Here is a 19055-nt window from a genome sequence, read left to right as displayed (position 1 = left end):
CGCCTCTATCCATGAGGACAGCGGTCCTGTTTATCCTTGTAGCTCTGGCACCTCGTGCAGTGCCTGCCACTTAATAGTTGTTCTGTAGGTGTTTCAGTGACGATCTTTGAGTATCACCTTGTGAAGCAAGACCATACAAACAAGGTTCTAGTTAGGAGTAATTGGAAAAATGAAAGTAACTTAATTCAAGTGCAGACACTAAATCGTGCAAGAAAGGGCGAGTACTCCTAGGACGTTGCATGGTGTAGCTACAAGCAGCCTTCTAGGTGCCAAATAATGGAGACACCGAATGCCACACCATAGCTAGAACTGCTCTGAGGAGAACCGGACAGGCTGCGTGCATGTGGTTTTCAGCCGAACGCTCCCTCTCGGCGTTGGGAGGTTGGTTTCTAATGCTCCCCGGCCCCAGTTCCCTCATTCCCTTTCTGTGCGCGTGTGTGTCTTCTCCGTGGCTCTGTTCTTTGGAAGAGTATGGTTTATTCTATACCACAGGCCCGGAATGATGGGCTGCACTGCCATTTGTTAGTAAGCCAAAGAAAGGGATGATAAAGACAGACTCTCCCTATACTTACTTTTGCACCCTGTCTGATTTTCTGTCTTAATCCCTCAGTGAATCCGAGCTCCAGTAAGCACCGTCCCTGACTTGTGGAGCCTTGTGTTCTGATGAGAGGGATACGACAGGTCCATAAATAACCGTGAAACAGCCCAAAGAGGTTTGGTTTCTTTGTTTTAAAGCCACAAGACAGTAACAGACTAAGGTCTTGTGTAGTCAGAGGGAAGACTGTATCACCGGAGAGAAGAATGGAAGAAGTTTGGAAACCGGACTGAAAGAGGGGTGGATTCTGGATAGGCCGGCACTGCTGGCTGATGAAGTGTGCTTGTGGAATGGACACTTATAGGTGGGCTGCAGAGGGACAAGAATACGGCAGAAGAGGGGGCCTGGCTTGGCTCAGTCAGTAGAGCATGCGACTCTGGATCTCAGTGTTGTGTGTTTGAGCCCCATGCTGGGAGACAGAAGCCGGGACATGACAAAAAAAGAACAGGGCATGGAAAATAAGTTGACATGAAGAACGTAGGTGCCTCACCGTGGAAGCCTTGCTGGACAGCTAGAAGTATCATCGCAGTGGTGCGCCGATGCAGCTGTCATCACCGAGTGGAAAAGAGAAGGTTGTCGTTCTGGTGTCCTTACTAGCCGCGTGGCCTTGATCGTGAAGTTCTGTGGGCTTCTGTTTTATATCTCCTTACAGGACAGGTGGAGTGCAGGGGTGTTAAGGGCTTAAGATTAAAAGGGAAAGCCTAGGCGAAAGGGGCAAGCACATGTGTACACTTCACTCCCTACGCGAAAAGAAGAACAAGAAACACAACTTTCAGGCAGGAGGGTGGCATCACTTTTGCTTTCAGATGGTTTCTTAAGGTAGATTTGGGAAGCAGTGGAGGTTCTAGGGCAGCTGGCCTGTAACAAAAGTGTCTGCAAGAGTCCAGATAATTCCGTGAAGGCCTGAGCTGGTGCAGGGCTTGCAGGAATTGAAGTAGGGCACTGAATGGGAGACACAAGACCGACGCGATGTTCCGAAGAGGGGTGACGGTGTTACTAGGGCTGCCAGTGTTTTCATTCATGGAAATAAGTTCGGAGTTGCTGTTGCTTTGGGGAACGGGGGAACATAAAATTGAGTTTTGAAATTTGAGAATGTCCACTGCACATCCTGGTAAAGACATTGAAATAGTTGTAAATGTGGGGTGGGGCTCAGACTTGGCAGCTGGAGAGAGATTTGGGAGGCAAACCGGTGCTGCGGGGAAGAACGAATGAGAGTAGGAGAGTGTATACAGTTGACATGCCTCCACATCTAAGGTCTGTGAAGGAGAGAGAGCCAGAGAAAACTGTGTGGTCCGTTTTATCAATCTACCTACCTATTTATTTTTAAAGATTTTATTTGTTTATTTGACAGAGATCACAAGTAGGCAGAGAGGCAGGCAGAAAATGAGGGCGGGCGGAAGCAGACTCCCCACCGAGCAGAGAGCCCGACTCGGGGCTCGATCCCAGGACTCTGAAATCATGACCTGAGCCAAAGGCAGAGGCTTAACCCACTGAGCCACCCAGGCGCCCCTACTATGTGGTTCTTTATCAATGTCCAGTGAGAATAGATTTCAGCACAGAAATCAGGTCACTATTTTAAAATTCTGTAAAACTCGGGGCACCTGGGTGGCTCACTGGGTTAAAGCCTCTGCCTTCGGCTCAGGTCATGGTCCCAGGGTCCTGGGATCGAGCCCCGCATCGGGCTGTCTGCTCCACAGAGAGCCTGCTTCCTCCTCTCTCTCTCTCTGCCTGCCTCTCTGCCTACTTGTGATCTCTGTCTGTCAAATAAATAAATAAAATCTTAAAAAAAAAAAAATTCTGTAAAACTCAAGGCTGATGGGGACAAGGAAAGGCTGCTGGATTTGGCGTTTCTTGTCCATGGACATACGTGACAAAGAGGTTTTAGTTTTAGTAGCAGTGGAGTGAGAAGGACCCAATTGCAGAATCTTGAAGCTTTTGGATGACCAGTAAGGAGACGGAAGGGAGGGGAGGAGGGTGGGTCAGTGGGTGAGAGCAGTGTTTCTCAACCTCAGCAGTATTGACAGTTGGGGCCTGACAATTCCTTGTGGCAGGGAGCTGTCCTATGCATTGTAGAAACTCCTCTGCCCGCCTCCCCTGGGTTGTGACCACCAGAAAGTGTCTCCATGTTGTCAGGTGCCTCCTGGGGGCCAGACTCTGTGAGATCTGGTCTGCAGGGTGGAGCACAGATTCCTGCCGCCGCTTCCGGCAGGCTCGCGGGGCAGTAGTCATCCCCTCTGCTGCCACCACTGCTCTGTCTCCCGCTGCTGTTTTAAGGGGGCGGGGTGTGCGGAGCTAGTCCAGGAGTGCGTGGAACACTGCAGGCATCCAGGGGAGGATTGCCCAGTCTGGGATGGCAGGAGGCCGGGGGGGAACCGAGCAAACCCACTGCTGAGAAGAGGCGTCTTTGACACAAGAGGTGGTGGGCAGAGGCAGATTTATTAGTGGATCAAGATTGAGCTCACACGTCAGGTAGCCTCAAGCTTCTCACTGAGAAGGGCAGAACAGTCACCTGAGAATGAAGTAGAGCTAAGATTGGGCCTTTGAGGAGACTTTAGAAAGTTTCACTAACACACAAGTGAAAGCATTCTGGAGCAGCGAGTCCTAGCTCAATAGGAGACTCTAAAAAGTTTGTTAAAAACGTTAATGAAAGTCTTGGGGAAGAAAACCTACAGTCCAACAACTATAATACTATTTTTTGTGCATTTTACCATCTAGACTTACCTAAATTTTTACCCTTTTTATTTTGCTTATTTCCCTGAACGTTGTAGATTTTAGCATTACTGGACTATTACTTCCATTATTTTTAATGGCTGTGTAATAGTCCAGAGATCTGTTCTTCATTTTTACCAAACAGCCCTCTAGTTACTGACCTGGTGCTGTCCACTTTTTAATACTATTATACCTAAAGTTTCAGTAAGCATTTTTATGCCCAGAACTTAGCTACATTTTATTACTGGACACAGGACAAGTCTTATACAGTGCTAAACACAGAGCACAAAACATACTGGCTTAAAATGCCACCACAGGGGGCACCTGGGTGGCTTGGTCAGTTAAGCATCTGACTCTTGGTTTTGGTCAGGCTCACGATCATGGGATTGGGCCCCATATCAGGCTCTGTGCTCAGTGCAGTCTGCTTGGAATTCTCTCCCCTTTCCCTTTACCCTCCCATTCATTCTCCCTCTGTCTCTCTCTTTCTCTCTATCTCAGATAAATAAATAGATAAATCTTAAAAAAAAAGTCACCTCCATGAGCCCTTCCATATTTAAAATTGCAATCCTCAGGGAAACAAAAGCAAAAATGAACTATTAGGACTTCACCAAGATAAAAAGCTTTCGCACAGCAAAGGAAACAGTCGGCAAAACCAAAAAAAAAAAAAAAAAAAAAAAAAAACCCTACAGAATGGGAGGAGATATTGGCAAATGTCTCATCAGATTAAGGGCTAGTATCCAAAATCTATAAAGAATTTAATCAGACCCAACACCCAAAAAGCCAATGACCCAGTCAAGAAATGAGCAGAAGACATGAACAGACATTTCTCCAGAGAAGACATACAAATGGCCAGCAGACACATGAAAAACATCACTCGGCATCAGGGAAATACAAATCAAACCACAGTGAGATACCACCTTACACCAGTCAGAGGGGCTAAAATTAACAAGTCAGGAAATGACAGATGCTGGCGAGGCTGCGGAGAAAGGGGAACCCTCCTACACTGTCGGTGGGAATGCAAGCTGGTGCAACCACTCTGGAAAACAGTGTGGCGCTTCCTCAAAATGTTGAAAATAGAGCTACCCTACGACCCAGCAATCGCACTACTAGGTATTTACCCATAAGTACAAACGTAGGGATCTGAAGGGGCACCTGCACCCCAGTGTTTATAGCAGCAGTGTCCACGATACTATGGACACTACTCTTTCCAAACTATGGAAAGAGCCCAAATGTCCATTGACAGATGACTGGGTAAAGAAAACGTGCATATATACAGTAGAATACTACTCAGCCATCAAAAAAAGAGAGAAAATGACATGGATGGAACTAGAGGGTATTATGCTAAATAAGTCAGTCAGAGAAAGATGATGATGTGATCTCACTCGTGGAATTGAAGAAACAGAACAGAGGCTCATAGGGAAAGGGCAGGAAAAATAAACAAAATCAGAGAGGGAGACAAACTGGAAGAGACTCTACAAACTGGAAGTTTGTAGAAGAAACAAACTGAGGGTTGCTGGAGGGAGGGGGATGGGGGGATGGGTAACTGGGTTGGGTGATGGACATTGAGAGGGCAGGTGATGTGATGAGCACTGAAATAGAACTAATGAAACACTGAACTCTACTGAACTAATAACACAGTATATGTTAATTAATTGAATTTAAATGAAATAAAGTTAAATTAAAAATAAAATGGCAACCTTCATCTCATCCCGGCTTTATTTTTCTGCATAGCACTTGCTCTCTCAGAAATGGCGGATGTTTTATTCAGTCTGACTGCTCTTGTCTCCCTTGCTATGTACATAAATTCCCAACAGGCTGAGAATTTTGGTTTGTCACCAGCACCTGGAATACTGCCTGACCCCTGGCTACTTGCTGGGTGGTGGGGTTTACCCAGACCTTCAGGAAAAATGGGTTTGGAAGAGTGTCCGTTGCACGAGATATTCATGAAATCAGTAAGAGAATAATTGCGTGGACCAGTCGTTTCTATCTAGACAGACTGAGAAGCAACAGAATTCACAGGGACAAGGAACTGGGAGATGGGAGGGTTAGCACTCGGGGTTAATTGTGGCAACAACAGCACATTCCTCTGGAAGGAGAGCATGGGAGCTGTAGAAGGTAAATAGTTTGTGGTTACAGGTGCGAATTTCTCAAGGTTTAGGTAGTAAAAAGGAAACAGTTTGAGAAGTAGTAGTGGCGAGGTTGGTAGAGAACTCCCATCTTGCTGGGAACGGATTGTGTCACTTTTTAATTGCCCCTGCTTTGGCAGACAGTCCTCTCTCATTATATTTGGTTCACAGTGGAGTGGTGTGTACACCAAGTTGTGTTCTCAAAGGCCTTTTGTTATTAGAGTATGGCCGTGTGTGGTAATCGGAGCACTCAGGTATGCTAGTTGTGTCTGTCAGTTGATTGATGACCTGGAATTAGCGGCAGTGTCAGCCCAAGCTTCAAAGCTGAAATTACAGAGAAGTCGCGTCCCCCCTCATTTGGTGTGGCTGATTGGCTTCTTAGCTGAGTCATTCAGTTGAATTTTTAAGTGACTATCTTACAAGTAGAAGTGACCCTTGAACAATGAGAAGGTTAAGGGCACTAACCCCCTGCGCTGACAAATAACTGAGTATAACTTTTGATTCCCCAAAACTTAATAGCATGCTATTGATTGAAAGCCTTACCAATAACATAAACAGCCAATTAACACAAATTTTGTGTGTTATGTGTATTATATACTGTATCTTTACAATCCAGTAAGCCAGAGAAAAGATGTTCGTTAAGAAAGTCACAAGAGACGATAAATTTACAGAACTGTAGTGTATTTTTCAGGGAAAAAATATCTGTGTGTAAATGGACCCGTGCAGTGCCAACCCGAGTTGCTTGAGTCAACTGTACTTTTCTACTTGAGGTCACTTTACTCCAAGTAGAGCAACTTGGTTAAGTACATAAAAAAACTGAGCATAGTGTATGCTAGGGTCCTCTGAAGCAACCTCTGGGGTGTCCTCTTGAGAGTGGATGTTCCAGTAGTTTTCTTTTGGAGCAGCCTTCATCGTGACCTTCAGCCAGTGCACGATTCTTCAGTTCTGGGTTTCATAATAAAGCATATAGTTAGTTTCAAACTCCAGTTACTATCTGGTGGATTGTTACTGCCAGACAACTATGGTTTAATAAATGAAACACTGCCAAGAGGGTTTTCTTCTCCTGCTTGACAGTGTGTGGTATGTCTGTTATTTCTTCAGGCTTGCTTCTGTTTACTTATTCCATTTTGAAATGTAATCTCAAACATCACCTTCCTCCTTCTTCCAGAATCTCTGGAGTACTTGGCCAATCTGTTAGTTCATAAAGAGATTTCATGTGTTGGGGCCTGTCCCAGAGATTTTTCTTTACATACCTGCGCCTTTGTCGGCTTTATTTGTAGATGTGGTATGCTGCTGATGATGAGAGTTGAGCAAGGTCATTTGCTTTTTTAGATTAAAAAAAATTTTAACTTGAAGTTCTTAGAACCAAGTGCTTCTTCCTAATTGTATTGACAAGTATAGTATGATATGGCTTCGTTGTCTTTGTCTATATGGTTGACTTTGAGAGCTGTTCATGAAAGTTGGAGTGCCCTTTCATGGGTTATAGTGATTTCTTCTGCCCTTCCCAGTAGAATCAACTGCAGTCAGCATATGGTGCAACCCAGTGTAAGAGAAATGCTTAATATAAGCCTTCCTTCTATTGAAAACCAGGCTAAGACCATCCTCCTTACATCTCCTCATTAGTTGGGTGTTAGCATAATGTTAATTATTTTCTTTGCATAATTTTGACTATTCTAAAGTCCCAGACCTCTCTTTATCTTAATCAAAAGAACGTTCTTAGGGAGGAATCCTGCAGTTTTCATTTAATCCATCTGTGACCTCTTAGGAGGCGGGTGGTGCAGTGCAGTGAGTTACAGGCCTGGCTCTCTGGGGAGCTGTAGAAACCAGCTCTCTGCTGCACGGCCCTGGGGCGGTGAGGGAAGGCCGAGAGGAGGAGCGGGGCCCCGGGTGAGGGGCAGAGCACAGGTGGTCTAACCAGAGCTGCTTGCTTACAGGGAGAATGCTGGGGAACCAGACTCCTGGAGCAGTTTATCCTACGAAATCCCATATGGAAACTGCTCTGTGAGGCATCATCGAGAGTTGGACGTCTATACCTTAACCTCTGAGTCCGAAACCCGTCATGAAGTCCCATTTCCTGGAGACAGTTGCACTGGACATATTTTTAAACTTATGAACATCCAACAGCAGCTAATGGTAAGGAAGAAAATGTCCATTTTCAGGCTTTGGTGCCCTCACACTTTCCCCCACTGAACCTTCCTAGAATTAGAACACAGAAATGCTTTCCTCAGAGATTGTGAAACCTAAAGCAGTTTTAGCAGCATTAGCTATTACTGCTTAAACATACAAAACAGCAACAGGGGACTGGGAATTTTCCTTTTCTTTTCTTTTTTTGGCCAGGCTTTTGAACTAGTGAAAGATAAACATACACACTGCAGATACAGAAGTACACAACAACTAGAACTCCGTTTTCCTGGCATAAAAGGAAATTTGTCTGTTTATTAATTTGTCAGTTTAGCTTTATAAAGCTAAATGAGCAAAACAGTTTCTGAGATTGTTGCTAAAGAACAAGGACCACATTTACTTAAAAGTAAGGCCTTTTCACAACTATTTCGATGAGTGATGATAATGTTACTATATTTAAATTGATAGTTGTATGGTAAAAAGATCACTAAAAAAATAAAGATTTTATAATCCACTCAAGCCTTCAAGATAAAGTTGTTGCCAGACGTAAAAACATTACAGACTCCCTGGTAGCATTTATTATGGATGATATAAACGTCATATGGGTACATGTCTCTTGGCCATAACATCTGAAAGGCTAAGTTTAGATAATTTTTCCACCCAGTTTATTTCAGAGCTGATTAGATTTGGAAAAAGCTTGACAATAATTTGATTTAAGGTCCTCTCAGGTCAGCGCGGTACCAGAGGCATCTTTGGGAGCAGGCATTATTTTTGCGGCCAGCAGGCCAAGATACTTCACAGCAGGCGTGTGTGATGTGCCTGCCTTTCCCTTTCCCAGTCATGTTGGTGCCAGGACAGGTGTCCTTTTCTTTTCCTCTGAACAGCTTGCCGAGAAGCCTGATTTTCCCTTGGAGCTCTTCTTCCTAGGTGAATGGTAGTCCACCTTGTGGGTGCCGGAGTTCCTGCACGATATGGGAACATTCGACAGGAAACTATGAGAAGTTAAAACTCTGACAGGACGCGTGTGTTAGGAGCTTCTAAAACAACACTCGTTTCCCTGAATCTCTGTAATGTTTGCCCTTTACTAAATGGAATGACCTGCTTTCCTGATCTTAGGAGACGGTTACGCTGTCACAGGACTGGGAGCAAGCTAAACTGGGACACTCTTTGGAGCGTAGCACAGAAGCTTTTCGCGAAAGTCCATTTTTCTTGTTCTCTCTTAGTAGGGAGACTTTAGTTGAGCATAGCACATTGTATACTTGTATGTGTAAACTTCCACGTTAGAGCCGGTAGGTGGGCGGGACTAGTCTGATGTTGGAGAACCGTAATTGAGCAAGAACACTGCTCGGTAGATACGCATGAGAGTATTGCAGTAGGTCGGAGGAAGGAGAAGAACAAACAGATGTTTTAGAAGTCATTTTTATTTGTTGAACAAATAGGAGTAGTGTAAGAATTTCTGATCTTGATAGAAAGGCAAACCCACTGTAAAGATGAGGTATATTTTTTTCCCCATTTTTCCTTAGCCCTGCTATATGTACATGTAAATTTTGCATACTTATGACCTTAGATTTTAACCCTAGGTTTTACCTGGTTTTTTTTTTTTTCCAGTGTATCATCAGTCTGTATTTCAGCCTTTACCATGGTCTTCATAGTTAATAGCATGGCCTTGGCCTCAGGTTGACAAACCGTGGTTTTTTTCAGCCACTCCCATATAGTTGGTAATATCTGTTTGTTTTTTAAAATACTGTGAAGTTGCAAAAAGCAGTTTTGACATGACATGCAGTTTCCTCAAGCCACAGTACTAAGAATAATTGGGAATCATACTGGCTTGGTATGTTCCTATTTCATATTCAGTACTAGGCAACAGAGGAACTGCCTTTATCAAAAACAAATCTGCTGTGCCACTGTTCTTGAAATCATGAACCCGTAATTGAAAGTGGTAAGCTAGATTGAACAGAGCCTGTCTGGGGGAATAAAGGACACCATGTAAATTCTCAGTACGAATTTCAGGCTCAGGAGCTTCAAATGACAATTTGCAAATGACAAGACTTTACCATACTGAGTAGGACTCCCTTTTATTCATGTACATGAGGGGGGATGGAAGCATACCTCTACCCCTCTCAAGACCCTTTAAAAATATCTTCTTCAGCTAAAGATAGTCAGTGTGCCCGTATAAAATAAGGTTTTTGAGGGTCACCTTTCTAAAATAAGTTCATAATTTAGGACAAGCCATGTTGTATATTCTTTTTTTTTCCAAAATTTTTCTAACCCTTCTCATTTCTTTTTTTTAAAGATTTTATTTATTTATTTGAAGACAGATTACAAGTAGGCAGAGAGGCAGTCAGAGGAGGAAGCAGGCTCCCTGCTGAGCAGAGAGCCCGATATGGGGCTCGATCCCAGGACCCTGGGATCATGACCTAAACCGAAGGCAGAGGCTTTAACCCACTGAGCCACCCAGGCACCCCCATGTTGTATATTCTTGACTGTCTTACCACTCCAGTGGATATGTACCTACAAGAGAAGAAAGTGGTATCGGGGACTAGCAAAAATCCATTTGTATTTCTTGAGATCAGCTTTTCATGTGATCTTAGGAGGGCTGGAGCGGCAGCGAGTTCTCTCCAGCAGGAGTTCTGTTTCTAGATGTCAGTGACATCTTTTCCTGTGAGCAGCTTTTATAACTATCTTCCCTTTCCTCCTAGAAAACAAATGTTAAGCAGATGGACAGTCCTATGCGCTTAATGGTGACGGCCCAGGATCCTTCAAGTCTGCCCAGTGCCCGAGATCCAGATGGCCGGTTTCTTTGCTGCACGTCGGATCCCGGGGACGGCCAGCCACGCTTGTCTCTACCTGAAGACCCTGAGCCTCGTCCGTGTGGCCACAGGAGCCCTGTGGGGGAGACTGAAAGTTCCTCCAGTTTGTCAAGTGTGGCAGCGGAAGAGAATACAGACTGTTCCTGTAAGAAGGAAACCGAAGGTGTGGGAGGAGCAGGGGACAAGGTGGAGCCCTCACTTACTGCGGACTGCGGAGCGGCGTCTGATCCCAGCAGCCGCCTTCTGAGCATACCTGCTAGTGGAGGAGAGGCCACAGGAGACTTTCCATCCGGTCAAGTCAGAAATGGAGAAACTGGAACAAAGTCTTCTGCACCAGTCACAGACCAGGAGTCTCTAAGCACTGGAGACCACCTCCAGCAGGGAGACAAGGCCATGCAACCGGGCTCCGCTCCCACTCCGCATTTCTCTGGAGGCGAACTGGCAGTCAGCGTCGCAGGGACCGCGGGGGAGACAGAACGTGGTCTCCCGAACGTCAGCGCCGCCATCCAGAAGGATGTGCTTGAAGTAAGGGAAGGTACAAAGGAAAAGTTTGAGGACTCTCCTATCAGCACAGCCGGAGCCTCTGACGTAAAAGTCACAAGGCAGCCTGCAGATAAAGCCGCTGCTCCCAACTGCGTCTTTGCCAGTGGCTCCCCGGGTGCTAACGAACCTGCTGAGTCTTTACTTGCTTCTAGGAAGGGAGAAGCCTCCCCTGTGAATTCTGCAGAGACAGAAGCTTCCAGAAGTTGTGTAGGGAATGCTGGGGCTCCCGCGGGTCAGAGCTCCCCGGTAGCTCCAGCTGCTGCAGAAGACACGACTTCAGATGGGCTCGGTCCTTCTGCTCCCTTGGCAGGCACAAGTGAGGCAGCGTCCCCCTCCGATCTGACATTCCCGGGGCCACGAAAAGACGCGCCGAATGATAAATCGGAAACTGATTCATCTCCCATTCAGAGCCAGATCAGCCAATCACCCCTCTGTTCTACACCTGGAGGGGACACTCCGTGTGCCACCCCTGCCCGTGGGCAGAGCACAGTGACTGCTGGGGGCGTCCTGGCTGTGGAACACTGTGGTGGCATAGGTACCCAGCCCGAGGGCACCACCCCAGGACTGCCCTCCACACAGCATCTCCCCCCGGCCCTCTGCTGTGAAGGTCCCCAGGCTCACACAGCCACTCCTGACCCTCTAAGAGGCACCCAGGAACAGGCGGAATTTTGTCCTCTTGAAGTTTCGGATAAAAAGGGCCAGAGAAAAGATTGGAATCTCGGAAAAGCTTTAACAAATATGCTTGAGGTGCAGCCACAGGTGCTTGTCCCCAGCGCCGGGAAAGAACTGATGCCAGACCAGGCCGTGACATCAGACAAGACTTCTCTGGCAAGCAGGCCAGGCAGTGAATCAGTAACCAAAGATGACGCACTTTCTCTTGTCCCCTCCCAGAAAGAAAAGGGAACAGCAACTTCTGAACTCCATACGGCTACAGATGGTGGAGATGGCCCAGGCGGAGATTCGAGCGGTCCTCATAAGCAGCGCTCAGAAGACGGTGCCGTAGGCCTGCCCGTACCCTCCACTGCTCTCCATCGTCGGCCCAGAATGGGGAATACCAGCCCCATGGGACTTAGTGGGGAACATGGGGCTCCCCACCTTTCAGCAGCCCCCGAACTTCTGGATCTCGAGGGGGGCACTGACGCTTCTCTGCTGCATGTGGGTAAGGCCACCGTGGCCTCCGATTCCGTTCTGACTGAGGTAGGAAAGACTCTGGTGGTTCCGGAAAGCTCTGAAGCTCAAGGACAAGATAGTGGGGATAAATCAGTGACTTGTGCCTCTGTTAAGGAAGACACTTGTTCCTCAGGAGCGTTTCAGGAAGAGCAGAGAACACCACCTCCCGGACAGGAGGCACTGGGGTTCTCCGGAGAGCTGAGTTTGGCTGTCTGCGCCGAGGACAGAGCACTTGAGGGCGGCAGTCCCCGGGGCGCAGCCTTGGCCTGCCTGAGCGCAGAAACTGAGTGTAACCAGGAAGTGGCCCCGCCAGTCTCACTGCTGACTGAAGGTGGGGCTGCACAGAGCCTGGTGCCACGGGGAGCAAGTCTGGCTGCAGACCCACACCAGGAAGCCTCGGGTGCAGAGCAGAGCGGCTCGGCTGCATTGCCAGGTGTATCACCAGAGGGAGCTGGGGCTCTTGCTTGCAGTCGGTCTTCTGCTCTGGATATTGGCGTGCAGAACCCTGAATCCCAAGGTAAAAGCCGTGCTGGTGAGGTGAGCGGAAATGTGGGGTTGGATGTTGCTGTGGTTAATGCCACAGAAGATACTGTCGGGACCAGAAGAGAGGCTGTATCACACACCGCCCAAGACCTCCCGATTTCAGAAGCCTTGAGCCAGGAGAAGACTGTGGTCCTGGATTTGCCGGGAGCCTCAGCAGACGAAGGTGTGATGGACCTGCAGGGCGCCGCCGCTCCCGAAATGGTGCCTGTGGGTTGGAAGGAGGCAGACCGCAGCGGTGGCGTGGCCGATGGCAGCGGGGCACAGGTGGATGCTGACACGCGCCACGTCCTCCAGCAGCCACCTGCCAGAGAGCTCCCCACCGACACCGGACTTTCAAAAGGTGGTGAGCCGGCCCCAGGCAGGGCAGGGGGCACTCCCCCTCTACCCTGTGCCGTGTCTCTGCCCGAAGGAGCAGACTCCATTGAGGAGGCTGCGAGTCACATAGTGGAGGCCGTCCTGGACCAAGTCAAGTCCTCGGGAGTCCTGATCACTGGGCGGGGGACTGGTCACATGTCACCATCCAGCCCTTCAGAGTCAGGCCCAGTGACTGAGCATCCAGAGAGTGCTTCTGCAGGCCAAGGGAGCTCTTTCCTGCCTGGGCGGACCCCACACATGGGCAGTATCTGCGAGGAAGCCCCTGGCAGCTTTGCAGGGGGTTTGGCTGAAAGGAAGAAGCTGGAGAAGATGGTTCTGGCCGCTGAAGGGTCTGGGCCCGCAACAGGTAAGCAAAGCAGAATACAGAAGTAGCAGTTTGAGGGACAGACTCTCTTAAGAGCCTCAGAGATATGCTGGTATAGAAAGGAGGCCTCTTTGTGGTTGAGAAGCGTCTTTTCATTCATTGGGTAAATTGCCAAGTTAATAGTCACCACCGTCAGAAGAGGGACGTTCTCAGGGTTGGACAGATTTTGCTTCCTGTATTGTAGACTCCAGGCCTGACTGATGAAGCCCGTAAACACTCTGCCATACCGGAGGAGTCGCAATTTTGCAAACCGAGAAAATTGGTCTCCATCGCAGGTGCTTTACAACGATAAAAGAATTTTGCAGATGTCTTTATTCACATGGCTTAGTCCTTTTTTCTAGAACTGTGAAAAGCAGTGTTGAAAAAGTACGTTTTACTTACAAGCCCAGAACGCTTTCCTTCCCTGTCATCCTAGTCTGTATTCTGAGCAAATTTAGAGTCAGGCTGGTTTCATGAAACAGCTGTAAGAGTCGTTCTACGTGAATGACCCTACATCCAAAATGGTGGTATTAGGTCATTGGTGAGGGCGGGGGTGGGACGGGGGAGGGGAAGGAGAGAACGCCCTCCTTTTCCTGCCCGCGGAGCTGACTTCCCGTTCCATTGCTTGATGCTTTTGGGCAGCAGTCTGGGAATCCAGGACTGTGTGCAGGGCAGGGGATGGGACGCAGGATGTCCGCCCAAGCCTGCTGAGCCGCTGTCACAGCGCGCACGTTGTGTCTGCTTATCTCGGTGAAGCAGCTGCCGGGAGCAGATTGCTCACACAGCAGCCTGTTCCATCTGTGGGTAACCATGTCCAGAGAGAGCAAAGAGAAACCGCTGTGGCTTGGGGGAAATAAACTACGTGAATAAAACTTGTTCTTGAGGGTTGAAGCTGAAGCTGGAGTCCAAGGTGGCGTTGACCCCTGAATCGTTAAAGGTCTGTTCCATTCGTACTTTGATGCCGCCACCTGTTGCCAGGTGTAGACAGAGGACCGGTCTCCATGCTCACCCCCAGCCTGTGTAGGTAAGAAGTAGCCTGAATTGTTCTTATTGTTGGTTTGTTTTTGCTGCTCTTGTCATGTTTGAAAATCTCCTTAAGTGTAGTATGTGTTTAAAGTGTGGGGGTGGAGCATGTAGAGAAATGACCAACAGAACCAGAAAAGAAGTTGCTTAGGAAAAAGAGCAACTTGTGGTCCTCCCCCCACCCCCGCTCCCGATAAAGGGTTTTTAACCAATTAAGATATTTTTATTCCTGTTGAGGAATTTAAGCTTTAGGTATTACAGTATTTTTGGTGACTTGGCGTTTTTAGTTGTATTCGTGTTTTGGATTGTTAGTACTAGAAATTTGTTGGCTGCTATCTCAGGATTTAAATGAAAAGGTCTCTAATTTTTAAAATAAGATACAACAACAAGTCTATTTTGGGGGCCCTGGCAGGTTGACATTTCAGAAGAATGGGAGTGGCTGTAAGCTGATGCCTGGCTGTGTTCATTTGGGTGCTGTGTCTTTGGCCACATGGGCTGGAATTATTTGTCTTTCTGGCTCAGTAGTCCAAACTTAACCCGAGCAAGTGCAAATTCTAATACCCAGAGAGAAAAGGTAGAAACTGGGGGGAATTTCAGACTTTGATTTTTGGTAGTTTGTAGTTAGGGTATAGATGCTATGAAGTGATTTTTAAGATTTTTAAGGTTTTTAGGAAGGAAGATGAGTTGTATGAAATTTCCTCAGTATCTCTGGGTTTAGGCTTGATTGATGTGTGGGCGAGTTACTGGTTCTGCTACCAAGAAGAGCCATATGTGTTCAGTGCTCATGGTCTTATGTTACAGAGAGAAGTAGCCAGTGACCAAGAAATAGGGGCTTTCTTCAGAAGAAAAAAAAAAAAAAAGGCAGAATTGGGGAAAGTCCCAGGTCACATTGCCCTATAGAAAAAGCACCTGAGTCTGATCTCAGCCAAAGGGTAATTTCTGGGAAGTTTACCTTCCATTCATGGATTAAACCACAGTGTTTTATGAGTGAAGAGATGTCGGGTAACTGCTGACTTGGAAGGAGCCGCGTGGCACTGGCTTCTGTTTGTAGATGCTGCCAGATAGAAATTAACATGAGAAAACACAGAACTGCCCGTTATGAGGAGGGGATGCAGCCCTTCACTCATCCTGACCATCCATCACCATGGTTTGGGAAGTTAGTCCTCTGGGACTCAGCCAGGCCAGGCTGCAAAGGGGGCTGGTGCCCCTCGTGTTTCAGTAACCACTATTCATGGTCGTGATTGGTTGCTGCCTGCTGAGATACATATTTTCACTTGCTGGGTACAGGATAATAAGGGTGTGCCAAAAATCACTTCCCCAAATAAATAAAATAGAAGTCATCAACAACCCCAAAAATTAGTCTTATTTAGAAATGTTTTGATCAGTGAGTAATTCTAAGGGTCTTGCTTAGGTTTTTTTTTGTTTGTTTGTTTTTTAACTTTATTTACATTTTATGAAATGTAACAAAGGTTTTTGTTCTTTGGGCAAGGAAGCTTGTTTAAATTGCTAGTAAGATTGTGTAATTATAAATAAGGGAATTTATGAATGCTCATCTGTAGGACTGTAGCTTTCTAACCCGAAGGAGACCTTTGGGCATGTCACAGTGTGCTGTAGAATAAACTCTCTTCTTTGGTGAAAGAAACTTCTCTGCCCTTTGGTGTATGGAACATTTTTTTTCTGCCAGAGTAGTGGCATGACGAGATTGAAATCGGCCAGAGAAAAATTTCCACACGAAATTGACATGATAGTTCTTTTTTAATTTGTATTATCGAGGTGAATTTTAAACGTCCAGTCTCAGCCCCCTTTAAAAAAAAGAAAAAAGTCAAAGGCTCAGTTTGTCTCAGACATCAGGTTACCACTTTCTTCCTGTATTTGCTTGACCATATGGTGGTCAGGTAACAAAACCCACTACTGTTTGGTCTAATGAGCATAATTCTAAAGAAAACATATAAAAACATTTTGTTAAGAAAAGGAATTCCTCGGGGTGCCTGGCTAGCTCAGTTGATGGAGTGTATGACTTTTGATCTGGGGGTTGTAAGTTCAAGCCCCATGTTGAGTGTAGAGATTACTTAAAAATCATTTAAAAAAAAGAAGAAAAGAAAAGAAAATTCTTTGTGATTATGTTTTGGTTAGGGAAGAAATAAAAATTAAAATACAGAAAATAGGGGCGCCTGGGTGGCTCAGTGGATTAAGCCACTGCCTTCGGCTCAGGTCATGATCTCAGGGTCCTGGGATTGAGCTCCGCATCGGGCTCTCTGCTCAGCGGGAGCCTGCTTCCCCCTCTCTCTCTGCCTGCCTCTCAGCCTACTTGTGATCTCTCTCTCTGTGTGTCAAATAAATAAATAAATAAAAATCTTTAAAAAAAAAATAAAATAAAAATAAAATACAGAAAATATATTATTTAGTAGAATATTCCAGTCCGTTGCAGTGATGGTTAAATGAGTGTGCGCAGTATGTTTTTAAAGAAAGTCAGACTCCTCTAAAAAGGTTTTATCTCATTCAAGACACATCTTTCCTGTGTCCTGTGCAAATATAAACATCTCTGGCTTCTTGGGTGATAATCAAGATGGACCACCTAGTCTCAGCTATTGATCTGTTTCCTCAAAGCTTGTGAACTTACTCTCCCATACACAGTCAGCACCACACTCACGGATTTGTCAGGAAGAGTCAGTAGTGAAAATGGAAGTTCAGCAGACATTGGCTTGCACGTCTGCTTAGCTACAAACCCGTGCAGAGGCGAGGGGAAAACCATGTGGACCTCGTGATGAAGGAACAGCTCAGCGCAGGGCCCGAAATGACACCAGCTGCGAATGAATACTTTTCCCATTTTGCACAAAAGCAAAAGCAAACAGAACACGTGAAGCCTGGATGTGTTGTGTAAATACTAAAACACGGGCCCTGGTTTTTCAGACGCACTTTGTAACCCCCTTGTTCTCTTCAGAAATGCCAGACTTGAAAGCTGCAGATGAAGTGGATTGTCTGAGTAATGCCAGGGCGAGCTTGGCCTCTGCAGAGGTGGTCGTAGGAGCCGCAGCTGCTGCGCCTGACGTGAAGCAAGGCCTCGCGACCCAGGCGGTAAGTGGCAGTTAAGTCTACAGGAGCACAAAATGTGTTTAGCCTGGTCTGATGGGTCTGATGTATGGCCTTGGTTTGGTTTTGTTTTGTTTTGTTTTTTGGTTTGATTGGGGAACTTTTTTTTTTTAACGAGAGTATTTCCCCCCTTGCCTCTTTTCCCATCACGTGGCGATGTATCTTTGTGGCTCTGTTCAGCTTTCACACACACAGGCACCGCCCAGTGCAGGTTTGGAACGAGCCCTTCTGCCTGGGTCCCTTGGAGACTGGAATGGGAAAGGTATTTCCTGGGAGCACGAGACTTGGGTTTGTCATTGTGTTTAACGTGTCACAGAAAGGGATCTAGGAACCCCTTAAACCTGACTGTTCTTTCTTTATATAGAAACTGATAGGAAAAAATGAGATTTTAATTTAGCATTCATGACTGTCTAAAATGTGTAACATATCATTTTTAGTGACCAAAAAAGTTACACTACTTTTTTTCGAGCAGCTTTACTGAATTATAATTCACACCTGTAAGACCTACCCGTATCAAGTGCCTGGTTTAGTTGTTTTCAGTAGATTTCAGAGCAGTGGTCACCCCTATCTGATTTCAGAACACTGTCATCATCCCAGAAGGAAACCTCCTATGCTTTAACAGCCCATCCCTCCCCACTGTCCGGCTCCCGGGTGTCCCTCATCTCCCTTCTGCCTCTAGCATCTGCCCCTTCTGGAAAGTCACATGGGATCATATAGTTACTGGGATTATATATAACTACATGGTCTTTCACAAGCGGTTTCTCTGACTTAGCTTACTCTTTCAAGGTCAAACCGTGTTGTAACACTGATTAATATTCTGTTTCTTCTCATTGCCAAGTAATACTCCATTCTGTGGACTGGCCACGTTTGATCTTCTTGTTTCTACTCTTGGGCTGTTTTGAGTAATACTGCTGGGAACCTTTGTGTACAAGTTTGTGTGGATGTATGTTTTTGTATACCCAGTAGAGGATTTGCTGGGTCACTGGTAATTCTTCCATCCAAGTACTAACCAGACCCAGCTTAGCTTTTGAGATCAGACGAGATCGGGCGCGTTGAGGGTGGTATGGCCATAGACGGTCACTGGTAATTCTGTATTTAATATTCAGTAAGTTTTTAAAAATGTTTTTTCTTTGGGTTCTTGAGATTCTTTTTGTTTAAAAGCTGTTAACTTAAAACAAGGGAACAAACAAACTTGTTGAGAGAAACAGTGCTCTAAGCTTTAAAGTCCTTTCTGGTTAATAAAAAAAATAATAACCCTTTGGAAGCTGAAAATCAAGTTTTAAGACTAAATAAATCGTATTTCCCCTCAGAAAATCAGTCTTCTTTGTCTAGACTTGACAGGGCCCTGATCTTGCTCTTCAGAGGGTTACTTGGTACTTTTTCTTAAAGTTACCCTGGTAGGTAAACGGAACCGTACCCTACCAAGCTATTTCAAGTGTATGAACTGTGATAAACAGGCTTCATTTTATTGGAGTCCGGTGGTAAGGGAGGTGCGGACTGTTGTAGCCGCTCCTCATTACAGATAATGTTCGTGACTAATGCCTGGGCGGCTACTAGTAGCGCAGGCAGCATTTAGACAAATGTTGCTCTTGTCCCTGGGGAAAGAA

General features: G+C 46.2%; 1 protein-coding gene across 7 annotated transcripts in view; it reads left to right on the top strand.

The window, feature by feature from the left end:
- AKAP13 (A-kinase anchoring protein 13) overlaps positions 1 to 19055 on the top strand; it is a 322148-nt gene that overhangs the window by 157423 nt on the left and 145670 nt on the right. For all 7 annotated transcript variants that reach the window (XM_059371621.1, XM_059371619.1, XM_059371618.1 and 4 more), the window contains exons 6-8: positions 7365 to 7563; positions 10251 to 13338; positions 17300 to 17433. In XM_059371621.1, coding sequence (XP_059227604.1) covers positions 7365 to 7563; positions 10251 to 13338; positions 17300 to 17433 — 3421 coding nt within the window. The remainder of the gene's footprint in view (positions 1 to 7364; positions 7564 to 10250; positions 13339 to 17299; positions 17434 to 19055) is intronic.

Source organism: Mustela nigripes, chromosome 13, assembly GCF_022355385.1.
Source record: "Mustela nigripes isolate SB6536 chromosome 13, MUSNIG.SB6536, whole genome shotgun sequence".
In the NCBI taxonomy this organism is placed as follows: domain Eukaryota; kingdom Metazoa; phylum Chordata; class Mammalia; order Carnivora; family Mustelidae; genus Mustela; species Mustela nigripes.
Note: the sequence above shows the minus strand (reverse complement) of the source record. Positions and strands in the feature narration are given on the sequence as shown.